The sequence below is a fragment of the Dryobates pubescens genome, chromosome Z (genome assembly GCF_014839835.1).
Source record: "Dryobates pubescens isolate bDryPub1 chromosome Z, bDryPub1.pri, whole genome shotgun sequence".
Taxonomy (NCBI): domain Eukaryota; kingdom Metazoa; phylum Chordata; class Aves; order Piciformes; family Picidae; genus Dryobates; species Dryobates pubescens.
The window spans coordinates 90,241,444-90,261,232 of record NC_071657.1 but is presented as its reverse complement, the minus strand read 5'-3'; the positions used below and the strand labels follow the sequence as shown (position 1 = coordinate 90,261,232).

General features: G+C 39.0%; 1 protein-coding gene across 1 annotated transcript in view; it reads right to left on the bottom strand.

Moving 5' to 3' along the window:
- Positions 1-19,789, bottom strand: part of SLC1A3 (solute carrier family 1 member 3) — a 69,426-nt gene that overhangs the window by 3,613 nt on the left and 46,024 nt on the right. The window contains exons 4-8 of the mRNA XM_009903722.2: positions 16,803-17,007; positions 15,390-15,432; positions 7,267-7,562; positions 5,493-5,726; positions 401-595 (exon numbers count right to left, since the gene is read on the bottom strand). Coding sequence (XP_009902024.1) covers positions 401-595; positions 5,493-5,726; positions 7,267-7,562; positions 15,390-15,432; positions 16,803-17,007 — 973 coding nt within the window. The remainder of the gene's footprint in view (positions 1-400; positions 596-5,492; positions 5,727-7,266; positions 7,563-15,389; positions 15,433-16,802; positions 17,008-19,789) is intronic.

Below are 19,789 nucleotides of genomic sequence, written 5' to 3'. Positions count from 1 at the left end.
GAGACCATCAGGACAAAGAAAACACAACCAATGCTATCATTAGCACTTTGACGCTGCTGTTTTTCGTACATGCATGATAAACTTCCTGGTACTGATTGTAAGTCTACACATCTTAACTCATGCATGAAATCTTCAGAAAGAAAATTTTAAAACCATGAAAAACTGTATTAAATGCCATGATAGGTGTGTCATGTTGCAGTTTTGTAAAGGTTTCTCTAATGGAGGACTTGTGCTGGTGTGGTCTCCTCTGTGCAGAAGATCTAAATCATTACAGTTTTTCAGCTATTGTTGTAACTCATTTTTATCTCTAAATGCTTTTTTTTTGATCCCACACATAACAGCAAGAAACGGTCATCACAAAGGTGCTTCTATTAGATGTAAGTAATAATGACTTCTGTACCTGATTGTGATAATCTGCCCAAAGTTCAGATCAAAGTTGTTAACCTGTGCAATGAAAATTGCAGCCAAAGCCTCATATAAAGCAGTTCCATCCATATTGATTGTAGCACCAACTGGGAGCACAAATCTTGTAACTCGTTTGTCCACACCGTTTATTTCTTCTAGACACTTAAAGGTCACAGGTAGTGTTGCAGAACTGTGACAAAAAGAAAGTAGGTAATACAGGATATAAATGTTATAAAGAGGAAACTAAAAGAGTGTAATTCATTATGATTACACAAGAGATCATTCTGTGATTACACAAGAGATGAGAGCTGAATTTAAACACTTCTAATGATGCAGGTTCTTCTAACGCTCTTGGCATCTTTTTCCAATGGTTAATTACTGTTTCGGTCAATGCTGTCCTTTGAGTGTGTCTAACTTCAGTATTTTCTCATGAAGACAAAGCAGAAGAATGTTTTAAAATTCCTACTTCTCATTTTTATGTCATGGACTTATGATTGAGTCGTCCATAATGATTACTTTCCTGAAGTTGTACAAAAGAAGCTACTCAAGCCTTCAGTAAACAATATGCTTTCTCTTATTTATGTCATGGTTGCTCTGGAAAGGACATTTTGATAGACAGTTATATTATTTCACCACTTGTTGTTTGACACCAGTAGGCAGATAAGCACCACATAGCCACTTGCTTACCTACCCCCATGATATTAATGGGAGAGACTAAGAGGAAAGAAACAGGCAAATTGAGGAAACACAGGGGTTGAGATTCTAAAAAAGAAATTTAATGAGTGAAGGGTAAGTGGAAGAAGAGAGACAGAAAACAAAACAAGTGGTGTAAAGGCAATCACTCATCACCCCTCCACAGATAAACCAATATCCAGCCAGATGATCAATGTTGCTTTGGTTACAATGCTAAAACATGACACTCTATATAGGTTGGACATGATGATCTCAAAGGTCTCTTCCAACCTGGTCTATTCTATTCTATTCTATTCTATTCTATTCTATTCTATTCTATTCTATTCTATTCTATTCTATTCTATTCTATTCTATTCTATTCTATAAAGTTAACTCTGTCCCATTCAGGCCCTGTACACCCCTCAATCTTGTGCTGCTACAGGAGCAGCCTGGGCTATTTTTTTTTAAGAGATTGATGTGTACATCTGATCTTTTGACAGGTTTCTAATACCTAGCAATTCAGATTATGCTGTCTTAGTGATGTCTTCATTGCTAACTACTTAACAGACCTTCATGCCTTTGAAAAGTATATCGATACTAATAAAATAAAATACTGATAACATATAAAGAAGGGTCATGGAAGATCATGCTAGCAAAATCTCTTTGATGACTGTCAAATTACAGTCATATTTTTAAAAGCTTTCAAACTCAAAGTATAGCATGCACTCTTGTTCTTACTGAGAGTCTTGAGCAGTACCAAGTGGAATGTCTTACATAACCTGGAATTTATACTTACAACACTGTTACTGTTAACTGCCAAAATTCTAGTTTCATTTTATCTTCTCTTAAACACTGTTGACTGATATTAGTTTTATAATCTTCTTTTAAAATTCAAATTCCCTTTTAGGCATTCCACAGATTTGCAAGGATTGAGAACAAAATGTCAAAACCAGGATTACTAATTGCCCCTCTCTACCCACTAATACATGATCATATTTTTTTTAGCCCTCCAGCTTTCTTGGTGATACAAAAGATAAATCAGATTCCACACTAATGGTCATAGCAGCTGCTTTTCCAGACCTTCAAAATAATCCTGAAGACCAAAGACTTGGATTTAGTAATAATCTATCTTTTCAAATCTATTAAAATGAAAGGTGCTCTATGGAAAGATCATATGGTATAGAACTGTATATTTGATTACAACAGTGGTTCCTTCAATCATAGATGCAAAGAGGATTTTTATTTCCATCACTGGCTATCAGGGCTTTGAGCACAGAACATCAGCTGCTCTCTCTTAAGCTCTCTCAGAACCCCCTCTGACCACACAGCATATCATGCCTCATGAATTTGGTGGCCTTTTATGATTGAGTTATAGCATCAGTGGATAAGAGCAACTGATGTTATCTACCTGGACTTGTGTAAGGCATTTGACACTGTCCTGCATGACATAGAATCATAGAATCAGTCAGGGTTGGAAGGCACCACAAGGATCATCTAGTTCCAACCCCCCTGCCACGGGCAGGGACACCCTACACTAGATCAGGCTGGCCAGAGCCTCATCCAGCCTGGGCTTAAAACACCTCCAGGGATGGGGCCTCAACCACCTCCCTGGACAACCCATTCCAGGGCTTCACCACTCTCATGCTGAAGAACTTCTTCCTCACATCCAGCCTGAATCTCCCCACCTCCAGCTTCATTCCATTCCCCCTAGTCCTATCACTACCTGAGATCCTGAGAAGTCCCTCCCCAGCTTCTTGCAGGCCCCCTTCAGATACTGGAAGGCCACAATTAGGTCACCTTGGAGCCTTCTTTTCTCCAGACTGAACAGCCCCAACTCTTTCAGTCTGTCCTCATAGGAGAGGTGCTCCAGCCCTCTGATCATCCTCGTGGCCCTTCTCTGGTCATGTTCCAGCATGTCCATATCCTTCTTGTAATAGGAGCTCCAGAACTGGACGCAGTACTCCAGGTGGGTTCTCACTAGCATGGAGTAGAGGGGGAGAATCACCTCCCTTGACCTGCTGGCCCCACTTCTCTTGATGTAGCCCAGGATCTGACTGGCCTTCTGGGCTGCAAGTGCACACTGAGAGCTCATGCTGAGCTTCTCATCCACCAGCACCCCCAAGGCTCTCTCCTCAGGGCTGCTTTCCAGCCAGTCACTGCCCAGCCTGTATTTATGCCTGGGATTGCCTTCACCAAGATGCAGGAACCTGGTCATTAAATCAGAAAAACATGGACTAAAGGGATGGACCACTTGCTAGAAAAGGAACTGGTTGAATGATCACACTCAGAGAATTTTTGTCAATGGCTCGATGTCCAACTGGAAACAAGTCATGGGACCAATGATCTTTAGCATCTTTGTCAGCAATATAGACAGTGGAACTGAGTGCACCCTCAGAAAGTTTGTAGGTGACACCAAGCTGTGCAGTGCAGCAGACATGCTTCAGGGAAGGGATGCCATCCAGAGTGGCCTGGACAGGCTGGAGAGTATGGGCCCATGCCAACCTCATGAAGTTCAATAAGGCCAAGTGTAGAGTCCTGCCCTTAGGTCAGGAAAATCCCAGGCACAAATATAGGCTGGGTAGAGAATGGACAGAGAGCAGTCTTGAGAACTTGGGGATTTCAGCTGATAAAAAACTCATCATGAGCTTGCAGTGTGCACTTGAAGCCCAGAAGGCTGACCGTGTCCTGGGCTGCATCAAAAGAAGTGTGACCAGCAGGTCAAGGGAAGTGATTCTCCCCATCTACTCTGCTCTCATCAGACCCCCCATGGAGTACTGTATCCAGTTCTGGGGCCCTCAACACAAGAAGGATAGAAACTGCTGGAGATGGTCCAGAGGAGTGCCACAAAGATGATCAGAGGGATGGAGAAGCTCTCCTATAGGGACAGGGTGTGAGAGTTGGGACTGTTCAGCCTGGAGAAGAGAAGGCTCTGGGGAGACCTTATAGTGGCATTCCACTACCTGAAAGAGGCCTACAAGAAAGCTAGGAAGGGACTTTTTACAAGGGCTTGTAGTGGTAGGCTAAGGGGGAATGTCTTTAAGCTGGCAGAGAGTACAATTAGACTGGATATTAGTAAGAGACTCTTTACAGTAAGGGTGCCCAGGGACACTGTGCATAACCCCTCCCTGGAAGTATTCAAAGCCAGGGTGGACTGGGCCTTGAGCGACCTAATCTAGTGGAAGGTCTCCCTGCCCATGGTGGAAGGGTTGTAACTAGATGATCTTTAAGGTCCTTTCTAACCCAAACCATTCAATGATTCTTTTGTGCTTCCCCATTTCGCCATGCATGTTCTTTGCCAGCTGCATCCTTTGCCAGCAAACTGTTACAAACTACTTAAAAATTGCAAACGCCATGGCTAATCAAAGTCACAAGGCTCCCAGCCATACAGTCTGCATCAACAAACTAATTCAATCCCTTTATGGGGATTCTTATTGAAAATAGAGTTCCAATCAATATAATCATAGAATCCTTAAGGTTGGGAAAGACCTCTGAGATCAGTAAGTCCAACCCTCCACTCAACACTCACGTGACCACTAAACCATGTCCTGAAGTACCATATTTACACATTTTCTGAACATTTGCAAGAAGGGTGACTCCATCATCTCTCTGGCCAGCTTGCTTCAATGTCTGACCACTCTTTCAGTAAATAATTGTTTCCTATTTAACCTCCACTGTGTCCAGTTCTGGGCCCCTCAGTTTAGGAAGGATGTTGACTTGCTGGAACAAGTCCAGAGAAGAGCAACAAAGTTGGTGAGGGGTTTGGAACACAAGCCTTATGAGGAGAGGCTGAGGGAGCTGGGGTTGCTTAGCCTGGAGAAGAGGAGACTCAGGGGTGACCTTATCACTCTCTACAACTACCTGAAGGGAGGTTGTAGACAGACGGATGTTGGTCTCTTCTCCCAGGCAGCCAGTACCAGAACAAGAGGACACAGTCTCAGGCTGTGCCAGGGGAGGTTCAGGCCAGATGTTAGGAAAAATTTCTATACAGAAAGAGCGATTGATTGCCCATTGGAATGGGCTGCCTGGGGAGGTGCTGGAGTCACCATCATTGAAGGTTTTCAGGAGAAGACTTGATGGGGTGCTTGGTGCCATGGGTTAGTTGTTTAGGTGGTGTTGGATTGGTTGATGGGTTGGACGCGATGATCTTGAAGGTCTCTTCCAACCTGGTTTATTCTATGTATTCTATGTATGTATTCTTCACTGGCATAACTTGAGGCCATTTCCTCTTGTCCTATTACTAGTTGCTTGAAATAATTATAATAATTATCCCTATTGAAGAGTAGCAATATTTCAGGAATAGAAATAAAGTACCCAAATGATACCTGAATATAGAATTAACCAGTTGCAGTAGGAAAATTATTTCTCAGACCAATAATATTATAAAAAAATACAGCCTTAAGATATTGTTGTAATACCTGGAAGATGTTCCCAAAGCTGTGACTAATGCCTGGATTAAACCTCCAATAAATACCCAAGGGTTTTTACGAGTGAGCAGGAAGTAGAGAAGAGGTAGGACAATAACAGCATGAATTAGCAAACCGATGATAACCGTTACAGTGTACATGGCAAGCTGACCACCAATCACACCCATATCTTCCATCTCAACAATTTTCCCAGCAATTAAGAACAGGATTCCAAGAGGAGCATACCTATAAATTAAAAAATAAATAAATAAATCAGTGTTGTACTGCTCAAAGTAGAAATCCACTCTCCTATCCATGAATTTTGTGTTTATATGCATGCATGAATGTAAGATTTCATTGTTAAGATGACTGTTATTAACCAGAAGTAGTTCCAAGAGTTTAAGTCTCAACAGTTCAACCTGGATTAAACCACAGTAGCGGATGTTTCTAAAAGGCTCAGTTGGATCCAGGATTTTTTAAGGATTTCAAGATGCATAGCATGCCTTTCAGATATGCAGGGAGATGAGCTCCCTTTAGGAATCCCAGTATCATTTAAAAGCCTGTTTAGCCAAGTCAGTTATAATTCTGTTTTTAAGAATGAAGGCTCAACTGACATTATTGTACAATATGACAGCTGCCCAGTTCTATTATCTTGCTTGTGCTGTGTCCTATGCTATTGGGCAGGAATCCACACAGAAAGCTGGTAATTTTAGGTGATTTCAAGCTGCCATGGCCCATTTTATCTAGTGGGCCACTGGATAAGTACTTCAGCATGAATCCATCTGTATGACAAGGTCAGTTGCCCTGTAGTGCAGCAGCAAGGGTGGTATGATATGCTTTTTCCTATCAGTAAGCACAGCTAGAGATTAAGAAAGAACTAATGCTGAGCAGAAAAGCCTTCATTCTATAAACATTCACTTGTCTTTTCCCATAAACCCACCACAGAACAAAATTTATCCAGCATATCTCAACTGCAAGTTAGGCCATCAAATTAATACAAAAAAAATTCAGAAAATGGTTCTCATCCACTGCTCTGTCATCTTAAGTATGCTTGTAAAGACAGAAAAAATATTTTTGCTTTGCATGATGTTTCCTGGCAAACCAGAATTTTATTCCAGGAAAAATATATACTTTTTAATTTTGTATGCAGTAGTCCAATGTGTATGTGCTCTTACATAGGATTTTGGAGTTGATCTGCCTGTACAAGGCAGAAGGATGTAAATTCCTTTTTTAAACTTTCTACCTGACAAATAATGAACCTTCATTGTTGGAAGAGACTTCATAACTAATGTCTGAGGGAAAAGGTATTGATTTTGTTTATCACAATAAAGAAAGTAGGAAAATGATATGTATGTGTATGCAGTGCAGCGAAAAGAACAAGGACACACATATACACTATGCAAGTGCAGGAACCAGCTTGTGCTGGAAACCAGTAACAAAGTCTTGCTGTGTAGAATTAAGCTTGTGGGAGAGATTTTTCAGTTTCCTCTACAGAAGTCAGATTAGGATATAAGGAAACTTTGATAGCATGAAGACAAAGAATGGCTTTGTAAGACTCAGTTCTGCCACAGACCCTGATTTTCCTTGTGCAAAAAGCTAAACACATGGGAAGAGCAGGTGTGTTTGTACAAATTGTTGACATATAGAATTACAGTTCTTGGGTTCATTCATGAAAAAAGCTTACTGTTTGACTTCCTGCCAAACATACTCTTGCTGTCCATGGCCTGACTGAGATGAAAAAACAATGTTAGCAATTTAAAACAGAAGTTATCAAAGAGGCACTTACCACATGATTAGAGCTACCAATCTCATGATAGCCTCATTAAGGCTATCAAAGAAGTCTTTTAATGCCTGACCTTGCTCCTTCATGCTTCCAATCACCAGGCCAAAGCTTATGGAGAAAACCACCAAGCCAAGCGCATTCACTCCATTTACAGAACCTGGAACAGGAACTATTTCCTCCTTCATTCGAGTGAGGGTTTCCATTGCTTCAGACACATTGCTTATTATGGAAGCCACTGTGGATGTGCCATTGGATGGAATGTCTACTTTAAACATTCTCTTTTCATAGTTAGTTTTGAACTGTTGAAACAAAAATAAAAGAGTACATAAATTCTGTAATTACAGCAAACAAAGGTAAAAATCATACATTCAATTATTAATTATTACTGTATATGTAATACTGGTTGATAAAACATATTGTGTTGTAAACCTAGCTTTCTTGAAAGCAACAAAAGTCCATATTAATTGCAAGTACTAAATCATCACTTTGATATTCCAGAACTCATTTTCTCATAAATATGCCAACATTAAAAGTGAAGATCTGTCACTCTCATGAGTTTTGTGACAAAAGTTATTGATTCTTAATTAGCAATTTATTTACTTTTTCCCAACAATGTATTTTCAATAGTTAAATGAGTAGACCTGTTTTTCATAGAAACATAGAATCACCAAAGTTGGAAGAGACCTCAAAGATCAGCAAGTCCAACCTGTCACCCAAGACCTCATGACTACTAGACCATGGCACCAAGTGCCATGTCCAATCCCCTCTTGAACACCTCCAGGGATGGTAATTCCACCACCTCCCTGGGCAGCCGATTCCAATGGCTAACAACTCTCTTTGTGAAGAACTTTCTCCTTACCTTGAGCCTAAACTTCCCTTGGCACAGCTTGAGACTGTGTCCTCTTTTTGGATAATGAAAATATTTTCCTGTGTTCTGGAGTTTTCTTACTTTTTTATCTTTTCAAATTAGAAAAAATTAGGTTGAATTTTTTGCTATGGCAAATCCATTAGTTTTCTATGCTTTGAAGTAACAAATCGCCACTTTTCTTAATTAAGAAATACAATACCAGGTTGGAAAGGACCTCAAGGATCTCTTGTTCCAACCTTTCTTGGCAAAAGCACAGTCTAGACAAGATGGCCCACAACTCTGTCCAGATGAATCTTAAGAGGGTTCATTGCTGAAGACTACCACTTCCCTGGGAAGTTATTTTAATGACTGTGCTTGTGAAAAACTTTCCTCTTGTATCTAATCAAAATCTCCCCAGGAGTAACTTGCACCCATTTCCCACCTCTTTCTTCCTCCCTGCCTTTTCCATGACACTCCTTGTAAAAATGGAGTGTCCATCTTCTTTGCAGCCCCCTTTCAAATAAGGTGATAAGGTTTGCCTAAGCCTTCTTTTCTCAAGGCTGAACAAACCCATTTGTTTCAGCCTTTTTCATATGTCAGCTTCCCAGTCCTCTCATCACCTCTGGACGCTGTTCGCATCTTCTTTTTGTATGGTGGATGCTGAAACTAGCAGTACTGAACTTTTAATTCAGTCCTAACAGAAATGATAAAATACTGCCTACTGATATACATCAAACACTTCTAATTTCTGTTTTTAATATGTACAGTTGTGATAATTGTGCTATATAGTTCTTATTACTGTTTTTCAATTTGGAAAAAAATATATGCTGCACTTGTGGGCATGCAGATTAGACATTAAAAAGCAAGTTATCCAATGAGGATTAAATTTAAAGCCTGATTTCCTAGACAGATCATAAATTATTTTGTTGTGATTCTCCTCTATTACCCTCAGGTACTGCGGTCATTCCTACTTATCTGACTAGATCAAAACCAACACATGACATGGCTGTCAGTGTTAGATGTGCTCTCTCTGACAGGCTGGATGCTGCCTGTTGAAACAGGCTGTAAGCTAAGTGATAAAGTGCTTTTGTTTCAGTGTCAGCACAGCTTTGATTAGCCTGAGAACTGCCTTCCTCATGTCCACTTAGGTTGAAACTGTCCATTGGCTCTAATGTTCTGACACGGGTCTGAGAAGTTTGGCAGCTACAGGAGAGAAAGCACAATCACATGGATTTTCTGTATTTTTCAAAAACACAGTAAGAAATAATTTTAGGCTGTGCTAAGCATATTTCTTCTTCCCCCACCCCCTGATTCTGGAAGTACAGTATCACAGTATAACTAAGGTTGGAAGAGACCCCAAGGATCATCAAGTCCAACCTGTCCTAACAGACCTCATGACTAGACCATGGCACCAAGTGCCACGTCCAATCTCCCCTTGAACACCTCCAGGGATGGTGACTCCACCACCTCCCTGGGCAGCACATTCCAATGACGAATGACTCGCTCAGTGAAGAATTTTTTCCTCACCTCGAGTCTAAACCTCCCCTGGCACAGCTTGAGACTGTGTCCCCTTGTTCTGGTGCTGGTTGCCTGGGAGAAGAGACCAACCCCTTCCTGTCTACAACCACCTTTCAGATAGTTGTAGAGGACAATAAGGTCACCCCTGATCCTTCTCTCCTCCAGGCTAAACAACCCCAGCTCCCTCAGCCTCTCCTCATAGGGCTTGTGCTCAAGGTCTCTCCCCAGCCTTGTTGCCCTTCTCTGGACACGTTCAAGTGTCTCGATGTCCTTCTTAAACTGAGGGGCCCAGAACTATCTCAACAGGAAGACACCTTTAATTCTTAATTATGTCAGTCTCTTTAGGAGTGTGACGGTCTAGACAACATTGCTAGAGTCCTCTTATTACTGAGGATATTTGGTGCACTTTATCTCTAGTTTACTTTTTCCTGGTAAATTTTAGTTGCAATATATTAATATTTTTTCTTTAAGGTCATGTAAGAGTACAGATTATAAGGAAGGTAAATATTATTTGGAACATATTAACAGCTTTCTGGGAACAACCTCATCTGAAGGCAATATATAAAAATTGTGGCATTTCTTGACATTTTTACACGGTGTGATGCAAATAAACAACTTTAATTTTAATTAAGGTATCTCACTATAAAATATGCAATATAATTATTGCATGATATAATTAATTAGTTGTTTATATTTTAAAAATTATTTTAGTTACATTAGTAGTGTCAGACACCCACAGTCATTGGACTTGAATGTATTGCATGACTTTTTAACAAGCAACATTATAGCAATAGCAGTAGAACAATCTAGTGGTTAACTTGCAGACAAGGTGGTTGTATGGGTAACTGCTCTGAAAACTCATAACTTGCTGTCAGCACACTGAGATATTATAAATAGGGCTTTCTGTGCCAAGTCTGTGTGATGATGTATGTTCTAGTGAATGCTGCTTTTAACAAAAACTTTAACTTAAATGCAAGCCCAAGAGATGAAAATAAGTTAAATTAAGGCAGTGATATTCCATATTCCTAATTTTTTCTCTCCTTTCAATATGGACACGTGTGACAGCATTCTAAACTGTCTGCAGAAGAGCTGACAACACAGGTTAAGATACATCTTAACTAGCCAAAACTATTATAAGAAATAAACACAACATATTGGTTAGTATAGCTGGGTGTCTGATTAGAACTTCCAATATCCTTGATAAGGATAGAATATTTAATTAAAGAATATTTAATTAAAAATAGCTCAGAAGAAATCTAGTTGTCAGATGTACCTTTCCAGTTTTTTAAGCTTCAGATGGTATCAAATTCCATCTATTCTCAACAGAATGACCCTCCTCAAATTGCTAAACTAATTCTGTTATCTTGTGTTTCTTTTAATACATCCTGGGAGCAGAGAACAAACTATAAGCAGTTAAAAAGCAGTATTTGCCTAATAAGCAGACTGTGTATGCCTGCTTAGCCCCTGGCTAGGTAAGGCCAGAGTTGAAAGACAAATCCAGAGATTTCTTCAGATATTTCTAAATTGGGGGTAAATATAGTGTTATTGAGAATGTTTTGAGTAAAACAACCTAGTTTTAGAAATATTTATCTACAGTCTTTTCAGATTCTGTCTTACTGATAAAACCCACAAAAGCCCCCTTCAGTGCATAGTGAAGATAGCAGCATATATCATAGAGAAATAACTAGCACTGAAAAGCATGGTGTGTGGAATAACAGACTGCTGTTTCCAGTGAGCCCTGTCTGCCAGTGATTTAATTGAAGGAGGTACTGACAGAGGAAAAAGTGCCAAGAAGACTTCAGTCTTTTACAGCAAGAGAGGAAGTAACTAGAGAAGAATGGAGTAAAACTGATGCACAGCATCGTCTAGATTGTTCTTAATTTGATCTTAATTTGTCCCCATAGACTTTCCTGGGGCATGGGGCTGAATGCCACCAACTAAGCCTGAAATTGTTCTGTCAGTTCTCAGATGAAAGGTTTGAATGAAAGGATTTCCTCAGCTTTTCTGTGATCTCTCTTTCTTTTCTACAGGGCCTACTCTTCTGGCTTCTAGCATCCACAATGGGGGTCCTTTTTGGAGGGAAAGGGTATTTCATTCCACCACTCTTCTTGGGTTTTGGGAAGAAAATGTTCAAAGAAGAAGGAGCAGCAAGAGTAAACATCTTTGTTTGCCTCAGACTTGCTAGGAATAAACAGGAAATGGATTCCAAAGGACCAGAAGACTCAATGAGGAATATAAGCAAATTTAGGCAGATCCTTCCTAAATAAATCCTGGGGTCCCATTCTGCCTTCATGAATCTTCTCCCACCATCCCACAAATGCTTTCCTGTCTCCATCTAGTATCCCTGTACACTTCTCCACATAACTCCCATTGAATTTTGCAGAAGAGCAATTCCACATCCAGAGAGGTAACATCACTTCTTGAAAATTAATTTTATGAAGGAAAATACAATTTTCCTTGTCTTCATGTTAGAAAATTTGACTAACAGTGATCATTGAGGTTAAAAACTTTGGTCCTGTATCTTAATGAAACTACTCTGGGAAGTGCTTGCTATTGATAGAGAATGTACCAGGTTCAAAACTTGCTGTGAGTATTAACATTAGAGGACCCATCTGCTGGAAATGGTGACAAGGAAAGAAAAACTTTCCAGTGCATTCCAGTACACATCTCTGTCAGGAAAGAAACCTGCCTAAGGATGCTAAAAGAAAGAAAGTAAACATATCTAATATATCAGATTATATGACTTGAATGTGGAGTGCATACGCCAGTGTTGGTTTCCAGGTGTGCAAAGCTGTGGATCAGTATTACATCTTGGAATATAAACAATTGTGATAGCAGAGCTTGGGCCAGCAAATGCTATTCTTGGATGTTTCAGAACCAGATTGGTGCCAGATGCTTAATAATCCTTCTTCATAAATCGTCTAAGAAACAGATAAAAAACCCTACGTAAACTTTTGAAGAAAAAGTTAAAGTGTCAGATGTATAAAATCATCTGGATACCTATGAATCTTACACATACCTGTTTCTTCTGTAAAATATTTTAATTTATACTGAAAAATCTAGGTTTGAGTACTGATTGAAAGCACCCTCAGTAAGTTTCCAGAAAACACCAAGTTGGGTGGGAGTGTTGACCTGTTGGAGGGTAGGAAAGCTCTTCAGAAGGACCTTCAGAGGGACCTTGCTCTCTTGGAGTTTTGTCACCTAATATATCCTAGACATGAATTAGAGGGTTCTTAATTTATTTATTTTCCTTTCCAATGATAACTTTCTGTCTCAAAGTAGAAATTACTGTTCATCTTTAAATGTTTGTTTCATAAGTGATGAAGGAGATAGCCAAGCATGCCAGTGTCTGCAAAAGCCAATTCACTTTGTTGTGACTTTATCGTACTACAGTGTGCCAAGGACAGACCACCTTCTTTGGCATTTGTTACCTATCTGGATACAAATTGCTTGACCTTTCTTGTCATCCATAAATTTCATTGTCTGCATCTTGCAGACAATTATGTTGCATTATGTCTGCAATTATGTCTGCAACATAATGAATAAAAATATCAATGGAGATATTCTCAGTCCTTCAGCAACTTGCTTTGCTTTGCAAATTTTACAGTCCTTACAACAATCTTATTCCCTGCTCAACTATTCTCTCATATTAAAAGCTTTGTTTTACAAAAATATAAGATCCATTGCACTTATGTGGGGAACCCCCCTCAAAAAACCACCCCTAGCAACAAATCCAAACCACTCTCCCCCAAACCCCCAAACCCCAATAAAAAAACCCAAACAAACAAAAACCAAACAACAATCCACCCCCCAAAAACACAACAACAAGAAGAAAAAGTACCACAAAAAAACCACCACCCAAAACCCAACAAAATACAACACCAACAAAAAGAGCAAACCTATGGATGAAAGATGGAAGGTTAGTATGGTACAATCTGCATTTCTGAAAATTGTGTTTATATTTTTAAATTTTTTTAATGTATTTTTCATTTTTATTCACTATGAAGTCTTTGTTGTTTCCTTTAAAGTACTTATATCCTTCAGCACAACCAAGATCAAGCTAATGGATTATTAACTGCTTAAATAAATTTCCAAATACTTTTGCAATTGCAATTTGAAAGGCAGTGATTTCTTTCATCATTTATAGATAACAGCCTCCTAATTTGAATGATATATTAAAAATACTTGCTGCTAGATCTGTAACTGTATTCCCTAATTCTTTCATTGAGATAAAAATTATGAGATTCCCTGACTTTATTACATTAAATTATTTGAACTTAATTTATAGTTTAGCTGTAGACTTTTGCATTTCCATACTGCTCTTCTGCATCACTGTCCTAAGTTTATCATCAGCATCCTTGCTGAAAATGGAGGCATAGCATTTGTTGGTTTTTGACCTGGGTCTGTTTTTTCTTTAATCTTGACCAGATCTTTAATCTAGAAAGTCACTGTTTTTTATTGGTTTCTGTTTATATAACTGAAGATAATGTTACTGTTTCTTCTCAATTCTTCTGCAAGATGTAACTCAGCTGGACTTTGAAAACTTTCTACTTTATCCTCTTGCTTTTAATCTCCACATTTCAGCTTATTTTTTATTGCTGCAGCAATAACTGGTGAATAATATCAGTTCAAGATTGTCTGTGGGGGCAATGTGAAGCAATTAGATTATGAATATACACGTAATATGTTTCACTGAATCTATAATGTCCTTTCAAAAAAAGGGAACGTAATTAGTTACTATTTTTTTTCTCTGTAATTAGGGTTAAGACCAGGCTGATGATGGAAGACTCAGGGAAATGACATAGAAAAAGCAGAATCATAGAATCAACAAGGTTGGAAAAGACCTCAGAGACCATCAAGTCCAACCTATTACCTAACACCTCATGACTAACTAAACCATGGCTTCAAGAGCCACATCCAATCCTTGTTTGAACGCCTCCAGTGATGGTGACTCTACCGTCTCCCTGGGTAGCACATACCAATGGCCAGTTATTCTTTCTGTGAAGAACTTTCTCCTCACCTCAAGCCTAAATGTCCTCTGCACAGCTTGAGACTGTGTTCTCCTGTTCTGTTGCTGGTTGCCTCGGAGGAGAGATCAACCCCCACCTGGCTACAACCTCTTTTCAGGTATTTGTAGAGAGCAATAAGGTCTCCCCTGAGCCTCCTCTTCTCCAGGCTAAACCACCCCAGCTCCCTCAGCCTCTCCCCATAGGGCTTGTGCTTGAGCCCTCTCGACAGCCTCATTGCCCTTCTCTGGACATATTCAAGTATCTCAATGTAAGTACCTAAGTATCCCTATGCACTCCTGCCATAGGTGACAGAAAGCTTCCTGATTTGATTTTGTTACTGATGCCTCTGTAAATTTTTCCAGTCTTTGTAGAGAGGATACATATCCCAGTACCAATCAATTGTACATCACCCTGGTTATGGAAAGCAAATGCTGTACTGACTTTGCTGAAGCTCACTGTAGACTTGCACATTTGATCTTTTGAAAAAGACTTACTTTTTTATGTGTTTCAACAGGTGTGTTTTCCTCTCAAAGCAACTATTGAGACAGTATAATTGAAAGGAAAGCATGAGTTTGGATGGTTTCCTTTTGTTTTGTTTTGTTTTTTTCCTTTCTTTTTTTTTTTTTTTTGACAGCTGCAAAATACTTGTTTCTGTGGTAAATGCAAGCATGTGATAGTCCTGAAGAAAACACTGTTACTGATCAGTTTATTATTTTGTTATGTTTTAATTGGAAATAACAAAACAATTTTACCTGTTTAAAGCAAGCTTCCACTAGATTTGGAGGGAACATATTTCTGTGAAAAAGAAAGAAAATAACATGAGAAGTAATAAGACTCTTGTAACGTCTTAAGTAGGGGCACACCTAAATTTTCAAAAGAATCCTAAGGCAAATATGTAGTTAAGTATACAGTGAGTAGAGCTTTGCATATAGAATTGGCCTGGTTAGCTTTATCAGGAAAAATTGCAGTAGGGTTGGATAGATCCCAGCAATGGAAATCTATGTATCCAATATTATATAGCAGGTTTGGTTATGGAGCAGAATATTAGCTAAATTATCCAATAAACAAAGCTCTGTGGGTCAATGCTGACTTTGAGTTTTATATTTATTAATGCATTCTGAGTCTGGATTAATAAAGAAGTTATTAATATTTAATGCATTTCAACTTTTCAAACACTTTTTTTTGCAGCCATGTGGCCTAGTACATCATGACATTTATCACTTGATTTAGATTCTTGTAATGGTCAAGAAAAAATATTCCTGAAATTTGTGTATTCTTTAATATTAACACATGCACATATAACTATATATGGATGTGTATACTTGTTTATTTCTTTCCAGAATGGTGGCATTTCTGAGGGAATTAGAAGCAGCCTAACTGAATAAATCTTGAGGAATCTGAGTGCAAACCTCTTCATGGGTCTTTCTGAAGTCCCCCTTCCTGGCAGCATGAATCTTGGAGGCCTTTCTCCATGTCTCTGGCTTCTCCAAATGGGTTAGTGGAACACAAAATTTTGGTGGCTTTACCTGTGGAAAAGCTCCCGAGTTCACAACCTCAGCTTCCCTACTCCCTGGAATACATCTGTGACAAATTAGCTCTATAAAAGAGGCATTGCAGAGTCTCTGAGCAAGGAGAAAACAAGATTTTATATCTGTGCCCCTCTATTTCAAGCATTTTACTTGCCTGTTCCTGGAATTTATTTCCCATCCATACAATTTAACAAGTTGAGTAGATGCACCCAGGTTGGAGGCTACAATTCAAAATTAAGATGAATAGCTAAATCAGGGATTCAAGTGAAGTGAGAAAACTGTAAAAAGTTGGAAATAAAGAAAAGCAGAGGAATTTGGTAATAAGGATTGTGCTATGGAAGTAGGGGGAAAGACCCATGCAGATAGCAGAACAGAATTCTTTCTTTTGTCAGTGAAAGAAACGATCTTTCTTGAATATTAGAAGCAATTTCTTCCCTTGCAATAGCTGGATTTGAAAATAAACCAGTGTATTCTTTTGTAGCATTGCAGGAGTTAGAGATATTGATATCACAGTTGAAAAAGATGTGACGAGTTTATGCAGTCACTCTCTAAAATTGTCTACATTCGTTCTTGTGTGAATATAAATGTTGCTGTTGTTGCTATTGGTACAGAAAATGTGCAATATCATAGCCATACCTGATTAAATCAAGAAAAGCATCTGCTGCTGTCACTTGCACAATTTTGCCTTCTCTGTGCATGTTTTCTTTAGTACCTTTCCCAGGGTGGATGATGACCACAATGATTATACCAATCAGTACAGCAATGATTGTAGTACTCATGTAGTAGACTACTGCTCGGACTCCCATCTTCCCTGATGCTTTACTATCCAGGGCAGCAATTCCTAGTAAATGTAAGCACAAGGACACTCACCTTATACAGTTGCAAGTAAAGAGTATAACTCAGCAAGATGAAAATGGTTTTGTGGGAAGAGTTTTGGTGACCAGTGTATTTAAAGCTACCCAAAGTAAGTAGGCTCTCTTTTGCTCTTCATACTGTCACCGTCTTCCTATTCCACCCTTAATGCTTGCTATTACATAATTTTCTATTACGAAAACTACAGCCTTCTGTGCTTTCTTAACACTTTGTTAAAGATTATTAGCCTGATGCAGTGTGGCACTCCCCATATTTCAGTGCCTCAATTCATGTTTTCTGATGAGCATAGCTACCTTAGTCTGAAAAATGTGCCTCAGGAATGTGCCGCACAGAATTTGTAGTAATAAGGAAGAAAATAGAGTCTTTTTCAGTAATGCTGGTAATGTTTGCTTCAACTAATGTGTATGAAGAGTTTTCTTCAATTCCTAATGGAATTACCTCAGTTTACCTCTGTCCAAAGCTGTGGAAGTTTAAAATAGATTAAATGATGTTAGCCTGTTTCAGAAAATCCTTACTACTGTACGAATAAGCACTCAGAGTCTTTCATAAGCTTTGCAAAGCTTGCCTTAGTGCATCTGATCTGATGTGAATACTCAGGTGCTCACTATGGCATTCTCCAAGGTGTTTGTTCATCAGATTACAACAACAGGGCTGAACTGTGGTTTTTAAGTGAAGGTGCAGTTCTGCCAAAGAGCTCTGGATCTTTGAGAAGGAGTGTTTCATGAAATCTGTCAGAAATGGAAATGCTCTTTCCAAGCAGGTGCAGTCTGTTTAAAATGCCACTTTGCTCTTTCTCCTTAAAATTTCAAGTAGTCAATAATTTCCCCATACTTCATCTGGAGGCTTCACCATCTGACTCAGAACAGTGCTGCTATTTCTTCTTGGAATCAAGCTTTTAAAGTGCAGAATGAAAAAAAAAAACACAAAAAAAACAGAGGTCAGGAAAAGATATTTTTGACTTATTATCTTTTCCTACTGACCCCTGTATGACACTTCTAAATTAGACTTCTGTGGTTTGTCCGCATATTTATCTAGATGCCATCTTTGAACATATCAAATAAAATGCAAGTTCACCACCTTCTGCTCTGGGTACCTGTCTCAGGGGAGAAAGCATTTAGAATAAAACAACAGGGCATGAATGTAAATAACAATAAGACACTGAAACTAGAATTATGATGTGGAAAAAACACGTTTTTTCAGGTGATTCTAGACATCTAGACAGACTTCTGTCTGTCTTCTAAAGGAGGAAATATGTGATACTGGAGTTACAGTGAAAGTACTCTTGTCACTGATGTAACCAAGATCAAGGCTTCATTCCAGGCTCTGATCAAAACTTCGAAGTATAAAAGCAATCACATGCTTCATACTTACCCTTTCATTTCAGCTAGTCTTTGCCTGTCCTTTTCATCAAAAGCCATTAGAGACAGTAAGATTTGTAAAAGCAGTATTATTTGAAAAGGGACATCACTAGATTTGCACCCTGAGTTCCTTGATTCACATTTGCCATTGCAGTGGAAGAGCAGAGTGTTAGAGTAAGAACCTGAAAATGCAAATCCAATATTTGCAGTACTTGACCTTTGGGAGTTTTTGCTCAGCTTTTTGGTCTGTAAAACTGGACAACAATTCTTCTGGTAAATTTACACTTATGTTTTGAAATGCTGTGAGAAAAATAATAACTATTGCCAAGTAATAAGTATTATAATTATCTTTACAAACAGAAAGTAAGTCTTGTGGACCTATTGTCAGTGGATGGAGGATAAATTATTTCTCTAGACTGCTCAGAATAATGCAAATATAATTAACTAACGTACAAAAATTTTGGAGAATGTCAGAACTGCTACAGAGTTGCACAATGTTTGTATCAGACAGCATTTTCCACTCTGTAAATTCTTCTCCCTTACTCCCTTTCTCTGCTTAGTGGCCAACATAGCCCTAACCCCTGACAGAAGTTTTGTAAATGCAGAGATGTTGAATCGGTCAGTTCTCAGTATCCTGCCAGGTAGTAATTCAGCACTAGTTGCTGAGCACTGTCAGTGTAGAAGTTTCACAAGCATAGGTGCTTACCACTTTAACCAAGCCCAGTCTTTCTTTGTATGCTGCACATGATACCAGGTTGAGTCTCCCATGCTCCAAAAATCACTAGGAGTCAATGAAGGGCATAAGGATTATCTTACCACTTAAAGACTGATGTGTTGAAGGGTTGGAGCGTGTGATCCTATTTCTTTCTTGGAATGATTCTGGGGTTGAGTGGTTAACTGTGCACAAGTGAGGGAGCAAGAGTCGTGCTCTTTTCTTTATAAGTTTCATTTCAGTTTAGTTTCCTGTTGTGCACTCTGCCTGTGACTATGCAGCCCCTTATTTTAGGCTGTTCAGTGCCTTTCCTGCTCTTGCTGTCATGCAAATGTTTTCTCACTTTCTCTCTTCTTCAGCTCTAACTGCTTGTGGTGCATGCAGCAGCAAGTATGCAAAGCAAAAGGCTGACAGGCCTAAGAACAAATGCTATGTGATGAGGAACCAGGTTCTCACTTCAAAAGCCCTTACTGGGGAGCTACTGGGCAGCCTCCCCTCCCACTGAAGTTAAAGGGAGCACAGGTAACTCCCAAAACAGGCACTGTACAAAGCTGAAATTGCAAAAGCTTCCAGCATACCAACAAGAAGAATTATTAAAAAAAAAAAATAAAAAAGTTGTTTTTAAAACAAGAAGTATTTGTTTTTCTTTAAGTTTTTAAGATGTTGACAAGATCACTTAG